We start from the raw sequence: 11,787 nt of genomic DNA on the forward strand, positions 1-11,787 counted from the left end.
CTCTCTCTCTCTCACTATCTATCTATCTCTCTATCTCTCTCTCTCTCTCTCTCTCAGAAGCCTTAATGTTGACTCTGCAATGTCTCTTTCCTTCTCTCTCTTTGTCATGATCAGAGACACCCAGTATGCCAACAGACCCTTTGAGCAGACTCTCTGCGTGGAGCTGTGTGGCACAGCAGGTAATGTCGTGCTCTCAGTCAGAGGGACTCGAACCGTTGTGGCATTAGGGAGACTTCAGCACTTGTCTCAACCCCTAAATTCAAAAGCATGCCAGAGGGAAGCCAGGGATTAGGCATGTGCTGGGGAAGACGGCAAACTAAATGAATAATGAAGTACAGAAGCTCCATTAGCTAGACTCTTTCAGGTCACGACATTTACATGGGAAAATCTGAGGTGCTGATATACGTCTAATAGGCAGAATTATTCACAGTACTGTGCAAAAGTCAGAGACCACCTTTCATTTATTTAATTTCCAGTCAAAACAAGTTATTTCTTTTTCAGAAGATATTTCTGTGGAGATTAGATATAAGATAATCTACCATATATTTTCTAGTTTACAAAACTAGAGTTAAAAACATTAAAAGATATAGAGAAACTGGGACTCCTAACAACCTTGCAAGACCTGGTAAACCACTGGTAAACTGTAACCATCAGATAAACAGTCCTGGCAGCTTTCATCTTTAAGAGCTAGGAGAAAACCTTACTGCAAAAAGGAACTAGTCAGAAAAGAAGAAAAATTGCAAATCGATCATCATTGAATGCATTGGATTACTTGGACTCGTGAGAAGCAGAAAATACAACCAACTTCTAAGACTGAACTTTGGAGGTGTGGAAAAATATCCCTGCAGATTTCTTTTTAAAAACTGAAAGCAAAACTCCTGAGATGAAACAAAGCTGTAATAAAGGTAAAAGGTGGACACACTAAATACTAAAATATTACTAATTTTTAGTTACTTTTCTGCACAAATATGTGTTTTATAGCTTTTTCCTGATGCTGAAAAATGAATATATTGTACGTAATGGCTGTTTTGATTAGAAAGTAAATAAATATTGGGTGGTCTCTGACTTTTACACAGTATTGTACATAACATTCATGTAGACCTACCCTCCAGTTGTCTCTATATACAAACAATGCAAACAGTATGAGGGACAAGCTTCTTTGGCCATTCATTTAATTTTTACTCTGTAATTTATGCCATTGGATTATTATGTTAACATGTTTAGTTAGCAATTGCTCACATTAAAACTGCTCCTAAAATAAGATTTTCATGTGTACCGTACATTACTGTTATAAACAGCTAGCTCTAATGTGAGAAAAGTTGCTCATTTATGAGGATGGTTACATGGACTTACAAAAACTGCTCAGATGGCATTAGCCAGTTACTTTAACAAAAAACTATCTTAATAAAAATAACAAATATATGTAATAATGCATTAAAGATTGACCTTTAAGGTTATATAATAAAACCTTATGTGAACTGTTGCTAAAAACTTAGCTAACATAAACCAACAACTGGGTATCTATGTTAAGTGTTCAAAGACTGATGATAAAATCTACCTGGTGGTCATGTGTGTAGGTGATTCATGAGCATGTGCTATCTTCCAGGACTCACTCCCCCCACCACACCCCCTCATAAGCCAGTGGAGGAGGAGCTCTTCAAGCCTGAAGGTAAAGTCGAGCCGCCCAGTAAAGGTCTGTGCCCAGCACGGGCTCATCTACGCAAGCTTCCGGAGCAGACGGAGCTGTACGCACAGCTGAGGCGCATGGGTCAAGCGGGCGAGGGGGAGTCCAAACGTGCTTATGGGGACCACGACTACTGCATGCTGAACCTAGGCCATAGCTGCAAGAGGCCTGCAGAGAGCCAGCACAGAGAGGAAGAGACAAAAGACAGGCAGGAGGAGAGCTCAGACAGCAAGAGAGGGGAGCAGCAGGCCCACTCGCCCCCAGCCTTACCACCACATGACCTGGAGGAGATGGGACAGCCCTCGCCCGCCTGTTCCCCTACTCCAGAGGCAGATGCCCAATCACCAGACTCCTGCCAGCCACCCTCACCCTGCCACCAGCTCACCCTCAGGTACTGCTCCTTCTTTTTCTCAGTTACTTTTTTGGCCCTAGTCCTGATCTGATTCGTTTAATATTGAGCATCTGCCAATACTGAGTCCTGATGTGATTTTGTATCACAGGTAATGCAGATGCACAGTGCACACTAATGCATTTAAGCTAGGAAAACTAATCCAAGACATAAAAATGTTTGATGCAAATGCAGAATTTAATGGCCAGTCCACAAAACTCAAGACTAATCCCTTATCGAGCTGGATTAGTTTAGCAGAGGAGGTCCAGTTATGTAATTTGTAAGGAATTTGGCCGTACCTTCAGATATTTAATTTCATTCACCAAAAAAGTAGTATATTACAGTAGTCTTGTTTTGAATTTGGGATAGAGCCAGGAACTCCATTTTAGCAGTTAGTGGAAAAACAAAAAGATGCCGATGTGTATTACCAGGATTTGTTATTACATTACAGTGAGGTTAATTTGAACAAGACTACTATTACTACTCCAGGAGCTCCAGGTTTGATGAATTATAGAAGGTAATTTTGCTCTGGAATTATTACTTAGCAGAGTTGTAAAAACTCTGGCCATTGCAAATTCATACTGGATTAAAATCAGGGATCTTGTTGATGTTCACTCAGATTACACCTCCACATGTAAAGCTAATCCAGCTAGAATAGGGTTTATGTCTACAAAGCACAGTGTATTCAGAGAAATGGCTTAAAAGCAGCGAGACAGTATGAGGAAAAAACGTTCACAAATCTATAAAAAGCAGCAGACAAAGCCACTGGGAAAATAATGTCTCAGACCTGACAGTGAAATTGCAATATCTTGTAAACGCAAGAGTGTAGGTGTTCTAATATAGACCATGGTAATTGCCTGTGATTAGAAACAGGCGAGAGTGAAGTGGGGCTGCTGATCAGAGGGCCGGGGATGCTGATAGGTGTTCCTGGTGGGGGGTGCATCAACAATCAAATAGCTATGCATTAAGAAAAAAAGCTTTGCTTTAATATTTTCTTTTTTACAACAATAGCTTTAAAATGTTACTGCCACCTCATGAAGCACTCAAATTGCAGATTATGCAAATGGCTTTTGCAATGTTTTCCTTTTCCTCTCTAAAATACTTCCACACTGCACACATATAAGCTGTTCATTAACTTATTTAAACACAAGAACTTCTAGAAGTTTGTTTCATCTCAGTTCCATAAAATAGCTTTAATGAAAGTTTTGATCAGACTGAACATAGCAGTGAAAATATACCTTGATCCAGTATGATCCCTTAGATTGGATCAGGACAGTCCTGTCCTTCTCATGTCTCATTTACATGTATGGCATTTAACAGAAGCTCTTATCCAAATCGATTTACAGTTTTGTCTCCTCTGTTTGTAACTCATTCCTGCTGTTTTGGTTTCTGTAGTTGTGAGAGCTCTGAGACGTGCCACCGAGACAAGCAGAGGAATAACACTAAACATGAACAAGAGGATGGGGTAGGTAGAGTTCTGGCTGCATGATCTAGATTTGGGACTCTTTTGGGGATGTCAGGCACAAAATAAGACAATGTTAAAGAAATTTACTGACGTACATTTATTGGCACTGCCTTAATAGATGTGTCGTACGTGCTGGATTAGTTTGTGCTTCAAAAAGCTAACAATCTTGAATGCTTCTGGGATTTCAGGACAAGTGCCAAGTGTTCTACATTCACAACCTGCCGAGCAGCGTCACACAAGCCATGCTGCGCAAGCGCTTTGAAGCCTTCGGCAACCCTGAAGACTGCCAAGTGCTCGTCAAGAATGAGTATGTTCAAATTCTGCCCATTCGCTTCCTTGTTTTAGCAGCCAGGGCCTCTAAAGGAACATATTAACTGACCTGTGCGTGTGTTTGTGCGTGCAGAGAGCGCTGTGGAGTCATCACCTTTAGGCAGAATGAGCTGAGTCCCAAGCACAGGCGGGACTCTGTGGGTCAGCATGTCGGGAACGGTGGCCGGAGGTTCGGCAGAAAACGCTACATAGATCTGGGTAAGAGCACGAAAGAGGCGAACACTGCTGATGAGGAATGAGCCAGAGTTAAAGGAATAGTTCAAATATAACAAAACACATTTAGACAATTTTACAAATATAGCTATAAACATGGAAAAAGTACAGGCAAAATTCAACCCTGAAACTGTCAGGTTTTTAGCTGTGCAACACACTTTTGTACAGTTTTATAGATAACAGTATGCCATAAGCATAATAAACATAAGCAAATCTGTTCGTGATTATTTGACACCTTAAACTGTAAGGGCTTTTATTTGGGTTCACCTTTCAATTCTTCACTCACTTAACTATATAACCTATATATTAGTTTCGTAGTAGCTCTTGAATAATCCATAGTGATTACTGAAAAAATAAGAATAATCATTGAATAATAAGCTTAATAATATTAGCCTTATTTTATCATAATAAGCCTGGAGGTCAAGGCATTAAAAGCTTGGTACAGTTTGAGGCGCTTTGCCCTGTGCTAACTGATGGGATACAAGCTTCTGTTATGTGTTAGCTTAGTGGTTCCAAGACTAAAGAAGAATGTCAGATCATGGAATGATAAAATGATAATCATTTTTCCCAGCTAAAGTGTTCATTAATGCGTTATTGTGTAATTCACTCGCCAGTCCATAAAGTCCATCTATGGAAACTAAGCTGCAACAACAGCTTGTTTTGAATTCATTGTTTCTGCAATGTCACGAAAACTAACACATATACATAAATATCCACTTATTCAGCCTACAGCAATTTAGCTCTGCCCATTCATGCTATAAGTAGCGCTTCTGCCAGGACTGTTTTTTGAATGAGGCACAATACAGGGCAGCCAGTCAGAGCAAAGATCATTTACATACATCAATCAAAATAAAGTACAAGACAAAGGTAGGATATGGGCCCTTCAATAAACATTCAATATTACATTTATCAAGCATCACAAAACAAGACTCATCCGCTCATACGGAAATATATAATAAGATTCAGTGAGAGACTGATCTTACATAAAAGAAGCATTTCCCATTCATTAGCTGCTTTCCTAAATGAATAAATTTGAATGATGTAATATACTACTGCAGTGTCCAGGGACTGACCGTGCTGTGTTTGTCTGTTTAGATGAGGCGGGACCAGGCCCAGTGAAGAGCAAGTATGACGCTCTGGACTTTGACACTCTCCTTAAGGAGGCCCAGAGGAGTCTGCATCGCTGACACGCCTTACATAGCGCTCCCTGTCCTGCAGCGCCTCCCCACCTCAGCAGAGACTCCACCTCATGTTTACATTTTGAACATTGGAATCAGTTTAAAAAAAATAAATAAGTAAAGGACCTCGTCTCTTCTTACTGAGGACGGAAGCCCGCTGGGGCTTGAGGACGGAATCGAGAAATGAAACAACAACAGAAAGAGCCGCGAGTACGGCAGACCTCCCTGGCGTACGTTCGCGAGGCGGCCGCCGCTGACTCAGAGCGGCCCGGGCTTCTGTAGCAAACCCTTGCTCTCTCTTTTTGTCTCTCTCTTCTCTCTCGGTTTGGTCGTCGTGACGTGTGTATGCGTGTGTGTTGTTTTTTCTTTTTAGTTTTTTTGTAACCCTTTGTCACTTTTTTCGGTGGAACTGCAACTTTCACCGTTTTGTCGTACAAGTATATAAACTAAACAATAATTAGTCAACCTTTGTGGATGTTCAACTGTATGTTACAATGACGAAAAAGAAAAGCGGAGAAAAAAACCACAAAAAAAATCCTGAAAACGCAGAGTTTACAAATCAAAAAGGAAAAAAACTTTGTCTTTTTTTATTGTAATTTTAGTGCTTCCTTATTTCATCTATGCACTCAAACGAGGTAGTAGCTTGTGGTTTCTCGCTCTCCCCTCTTCTGGCTGGGTTCTGCTGCTGGCTGCCACAGATTAACAAGCAATGATCCAACCAGTTTAGCTGCACTATCCATATTTACCCCTGAATGATATTCCCATCAAATATACATCTGGTTTGAGATGTGAGCCAAATGCACTTGGTGTCCCATTTAGACTGAAAATCTGAACATTTACCAGAAAGATGAGGACTGGGTTTATGTTTTTATGTTGTTTCTGAGTGGAATGTATCCCTCAACAGATCTGAATGTAGTCTGCCCTGTCGATCTGTCTTGGTTTAAAAGGTTTTTTGAAATCTAGTGTGACTCATCCAGCAGCACAGCCCATCAAGTTAGCAGCCGTGTCCTTGCATGGCCCTCTTTGCGCCTAGGAGCTGTTGGAGGTTAGTGTTGCTAGCCTATGAGAGAAGGGCGGTGGAAATCTGGGAGGACGATATTTCCAAAGCTTAATCTCCCGAGAGATACCGGCGTATCTCTACCTTGTTTACATCTCCCTCTCTCATATTCTCTCTTTCTCTCTTTTTCTACTCCTGTCTAATAGGGGAAAGTCTGCGGGTTTTTTCTAGCTCTTGCCTCGTAGTATCAAACTCTGATTGTTCTCTGTGTGTTTTTTGCAGTCTAAAAGTATATCCAAGCGTGCTGTCTCTGTCTTTTGTCGGGTCCCAGGTTGGGCTTGGCCCCTGAAGCGTGCTGGGAGTTGAAGTCTTTTCGCTCCGGCCTTCGCAATTGTTTTTTTTTTGTTTTGTTTTTTTCTTATTGGGGATCATTGACCTCAGCCTGTGGATCCTGTACAGTGGAGCTGTGTGTGTGTGTGCGTGTGTTTTTTGTGCGTATGTATGTGTTTCTTATGCATTATCCCTGCCTCTCCCCTTTTATCCGATCGCCTCCTCAGCAACACACCAGGAAACTGAATGTTTACATCACTGAAATCCTCCTTTGACTTTGTTCGAGCGCACACTAAGTACAACACGCCTTATTCAGTGTTAAGGCTAACCCAGTCAGGACGTGCCTTCTCGGCCTACCCTCCTAGGGCACTGGACGCTGATCTACGTGCTCGCTTCGGACACAGAAGCAAGCGCCGTGTCATCTATAATAAAAAAGGAAAGAAAAACAAAAAACATCCCACGCAGGTCCTGAGAAAACCTGAACGAGTGTTTGTGCTTAGTATGTATACTACTAACGTGGGAGAATGTGCTGGTTTACATAAATCTTAATAGATCTATATATATGTAGGTATATATTGTGTACATAGCACTGTGTCTAATGTAAACATGAGAGGTGTTCACATGTTTTCAAAAGCTGGCGTGTCTACTGGGGCAAAGGTGAAGCGATGATGCAATTTGTCTGGTGAGCAAGGTTGAGCAATACAGGGAGGTGCAGAAGGGAATTTTCTATGGACGTGGCTTCATAAGTCAAAAGAAAAAAAAAACTTGTAAAAAGTATCCCTTTAGAAGAAAAAAGTCTTTCTTTTCTGTTTTTAATAATTGTAATTAAGTCATTTATTTTATTTTTTGAGCAGAATCGATGCAATACATATTATCTAAGAGAGCCTTTTATTTAAGAGGTTGGCCTAAAGTTATTTGGGGTAATCCTTGAAATGAGATATTGTACTGCTAGATACAGTGAAAAACAGTGAACTACTCGACGGATAAGTGGTCTGTACACCTCAAATAGTAACTGTCTGAGACGTAATCCACAAACAACTGTAAGCACTGAAGTATGCTTGAGGTTGGGGTTTTCTGTCGAAACTCTATATAGTATTGCCACTTTCTACTGGTACTCACATGGACAACACTTGACTGAATCCACCTGCACTGTCATGCGGTATTAGTGACTAAGTACGAGTGTGCGAATTGTGACGTGTGACAAGCAGTGCGTATGCGTATGTGTATGTATGTGTATGTTTGCGTGCACTTGTAGACCTGCTGAATCTTGCGCTGGGTCACTTCAACGGGTCTTATGAGGAAACAAACTGACAGCCCAATCTCACGAGGAGAGCCTTAAAAACAAAAGGGGAAACAGCTATCTAGCTTTTACTAATAACATCTACTGTCCTTTAAAACTCCAATCTGTTTTCTTAAGTAAACTTTTTCAATACAGCCATATTATGAAAGGTGTATACAGTATATACATATATGAATATATATGTATTTGGGTTTGTGTAGATAAATATATATAGATGATATATACATTATATATATATATATATATATAGATGATATAATTTCTTATGAAGATCTTTGACACTTTTGTTCAGCGTTTGAAAGCACTTCAGTACATTTCAGCATTCGACATCAGTTTAGAATGTACAGACTGCGATAATCCAAAATAAAGGAAAAAAAAAACTTCCAAAGGGAACCCTCTTCAAAATGCAATACATCTTCATTTCAGCAATCGCTATATGAGCTATACGAGACAAGTTGACCAAAAAAGATACATTTGATGTTTGTACAGGAATAAGTGCAGTAGCACATCAAGTCCATCTCGCGAATGAATGTTGTGATCCGCCTCGTTTGTGTGGAAGTGAGTGTGGGTTGGAGTGTACATGTTCATTGTTATTGTAATAAACGTAAAGAAAAAAGACAAAAACAACAAAAAATACAAATAACACTTTAAATCATGTCACATCTATTACCCTATGAGCTCATCGTTCACAAAGTATATTGCAATATCGGAAAGAATACGCCCACTAAATCACCAATAATCGTTGTATTTGGGATCTATTTATATTGTCTGTGCTATACCATGATCACAAATATCGAAAGTGCAGTCCCATTATGTGTCATTTTGTTGCCAGAGCCTGGGCTATCAGAACCTCTGATGTCTTTGTGTATCCATGAAGCCAGTGATGGTCGTAGTCTTGCTGCTTCGAGACTTTGTCTTTGGTGGAAACAAAATCAGCGTCAAAGGGCATACATTGATTTCTTTTGTTGTTTCATTTCTTTTGATTTATTTTGAGTCTTTACATCTAATGACTATGAAATTCACTGATTTTTTTTTCCTTTTTTAACTTAGTTTTTTTGGTATATGGTAAATACTGCTAGTAAGATTTTATATTTTTACATATATTGGTTTTATTTTGAGTTTGTTCTTTTTTATTTATATGCCACTTAGCTTGGATGTCTTTTAATGGTGTTTTTTTTTTCTTTGTATTGTGTGATTTCATATGTCTTGAGAATGGAGACAAAATGCATTTCAGTATTTTTGAACTGTTAAAATCTAGTTTCACAGATTATCTATACAGTGGAAATTATCTGATGTTATAAATTATATTTTAATTCGTGTAAATAGTTTAAAGAGAAAAGACGATGGCTTCCTTTTAAAACTGAATACATTTCTCTTCTGAGATTGTTTACATTATTATTAAACTGTAGAAATTGATCCTCATATACTGTAAAAGGTACATATATTCATTGATTTGCCTCCAGAAAATAAAAGAAAATCCTAATGAACAACGTATGCTGGATATCTGCATCTCTAAAGTCAGTTTACGCATGAGATACAGAATGGTATAAACCAGCGGTGCCAGGGGTTTTTTGGCCAAGGTGCAATATTTGTGGTGGGCCGAGATCCAAAACTAATAAAACAGTATATAATAAAGAAGGTAGGTTGGTTCCAAATTGGGGTTTTTAAATGTATAACATTACACTATATTTTGCTACTTAAATACTTCAAAATACAATGGAAAGGATAAAACAAGGAAGAAAATTAAGTAATTAAAAAGTATTGCAACTTTCCAGGAGAAGACAGAAATGTTCTTAACTTTTTATGGAAGTTAATGTAAAGAGATTTCATTTCAAGCAGTTTTGGAGCATTTCTATTGGTCCATTCATCATGAAATTTTCACACAATGTAAATGGCAGCTGTGCTCAAATTATGTAGAAAAATATGAATTAAAAAATAGAAATACTTTTTTTGTACAGCGATTATATGTTCTAATTGGATGGGCAGGGGGGTGGGATTGGAATAACTCTCTTGCAGGCCAAATCAAACATCAAACACCTGTGGGCCACACTTTGGGCAGACCCCGATTCAAATACTTTCATCCAGTCATGTTCTAAGTTCTTGCTCAATGGGGTTTAATATGTAGCATGCTGCTAGGAGAGTTCAATACCTTCCCCAGAACTGAGTCAGTGTTATGAAATGCTTCCTGGAATGAGTATTCGGGAACATGTAGTGCACAGATTGGAATTGTTTTGTGGTGGGGGGAGCTGATTGTCAAAACCTCAGCAGCAGCTGTTCTGAAATGATCACCCTTATCCCCATTCCAGCTGGGCCACTGTGTGAATAGGAAATGCATGATTGGCTACTGTGCTGAAAATTCAGTATCCAGGCAGAAGTTCCAGCCTTTGTATTGGAGCATGAAAGTCCAGCCAGCAGGGCATAATAAAAGCCCACCCTATTAATGCAGCATCCTGAGGAACCAATGGCAGCTCACCACTCCACTGTATCATTGTAAGTCACGTGTGTGTGTGCGTGTGAATGAATTGACGTCACGAGGCTCAGAAGATACGCCTCTCTCTGCAGCTCTGTAGCAGTGAGGTAGATGCAGGCATGACATCACACGCTGCTGACGTGCACTGACTGCGTGTGTGAGATGACGTCAATGCTGTAGCTGCATTCTGGCCCCCCCAGTCCTACCCTGACGATCAGCTTGCTCGCCTCTCCACTCAATTATGCTACTCCCCTCCGGGCATCATCCTGGCTTTTGTCTGATGATTATGTATGGTCCCAGTGGGACGGTTCGCACGCACACAAGCCCAGCCGAGTGTACCGCATCCTCTAGGCTGAGCTGCTGCTGCGGAAAATCTACAAAGCACAGCTCGGTTACACGAACCTCAGTAAGAGCAAAAGGTTGTCAGCTGGTTCTGTTTATTTTTAGCTCTGGTATCAGACTGTACAGCGTTACGTGAATGAGGAGCACAAAAATAGTGTGGATCAAAAAATAGCATCTTCCTTTATGTACACTACACAGTTCTAGGCATAAATACACTGAGTTTGATAGGTTGGTAGGTACATCTAGCTTGGACATTTTATCTGAAACATCAATTACAACACCAGTTGTATGCAAATGTTTAAATACCCCCAGTGAAACTATATGCTTTATTGATTGAATAAGTTAACACATCCTTTACAGGGAAAAACTTTAATATGGCATTTTCTGTAAATTTAAGTGCACAATTTCTACTTATGTACTGCATAAAACATATTGGAATAAAAAAAAAAAATGAAAGTTGCACAGACCACATTTTATGTTTTTTTTTTTTTCAATATGTGAAATTTAGCAAACAGTATTTGTGCTTAAAAATGTGCACAAGTGTGTTTTCTCTGTAGAGGATGTGTACTTATCTTCACTTTCATTCACTTCATTGCTGCTATTAAATGCATTAACTGCACTTCATTGCTGCTATTAGTGTGTATATATATATATGTATATAACATTGATGTTGGGACAAAACCTCATATCTCCGAAATGGTAACTTTACAACAGAAGAAAAAAGCATTCTTAAAATGATAAATTTTTCCACGTACTCCAGATGTAGTGGATAAACCAAGACGTGTTTGGTGTTCAAATTTTGCAATGTTTAGGATACAGTATGATTTACAGTAGCTGTAAAAATAAAACTTCACTGTGAATTTTTGTTCAGATTTGGGTGACTATTGGCTTTTACTGTTTGTTAGCTACATTAGCATAGTAGCTTCTGCTGTTTGGACATCAAACGCGTCTTGGACCCACACAACACTGTGGAAAATGTGTGTAAAAACTGACTTTTTGCCAAACTAACACTTCAACTTTAATGTATGATAATGTATTAAGATTTAATTTCAAGTACATTTGCACCATTTCAATTGGTTCATCCCTCGTG

At 39.4% G+C, this 11,787-nt stretch overlaps 1 protein-coding gene across 3 annotated transcripts in view; it reads left to right on the forward strand.

The window, feature by feature from the left end:
* The window catches only part of ppargc1b (peroxisome proliferator-activated receptor gamma, coactivator 1 beta), a 49,483-nt gene extending 40,111 nt beyond the window's left edge, over nucleotides 1–9,372 (forward strand). For 2 of the 3 annotated variants that reach the window (XM_036568493.1, XM_036568495.1), the window contains exons 7-12: nucleotides 115–179; nucleotides 1,607–2,075; nucleotides 3,468–3,537; nucleotides 3,726–3,844; nucleotides 3,941–4,065; nucleotides 5,176–9,372. In XM_036568493.1, coding sequence (XP_036424386.1) covers nucleotides 115–179; nucleotides 1,607–2,075; nucleotides 3,468–3,537; nucleotides 3,726–3,844; nucleotides 3,941–4,065; nucleotides 5,176–5,267 — 940 coding nt within the window. In that variant the 3' untranslated portion in view covers nucleotides 5,268–9,372. The remainder of the gene's footprint in view (nucleotides 1–114; nucleotides 180–1,606; nucleotides 2,076–3,467; nucleotides 3,538–3,725; nucleotides 3,845–3,940; nucleotides 4,066–5,175) is intronic. The other variant, XM_036568494.1, reaches the window with a different exon arrangement.
* The last annotated feature ends 2,415 nt before the right edge of the window (nucleotides 9,373–11,787 follow it).

Source organism: Colossoma macropomum, unplaced genomic scaffold, assembly GCF_904425465.1.
Source record: "Colossoma macropomum unplaced genomic scaffold, Colossoma_macropomum, whole genome shotgun sequence".
In the NCBI taxonomy this organism is placed as follows: domain Eukaryota; kingdom Metazoa; phylum Chordata; class Actinopteri; order Characiformes; family Serrasalmidae; genus Colossoma; species Colossoma macropomum.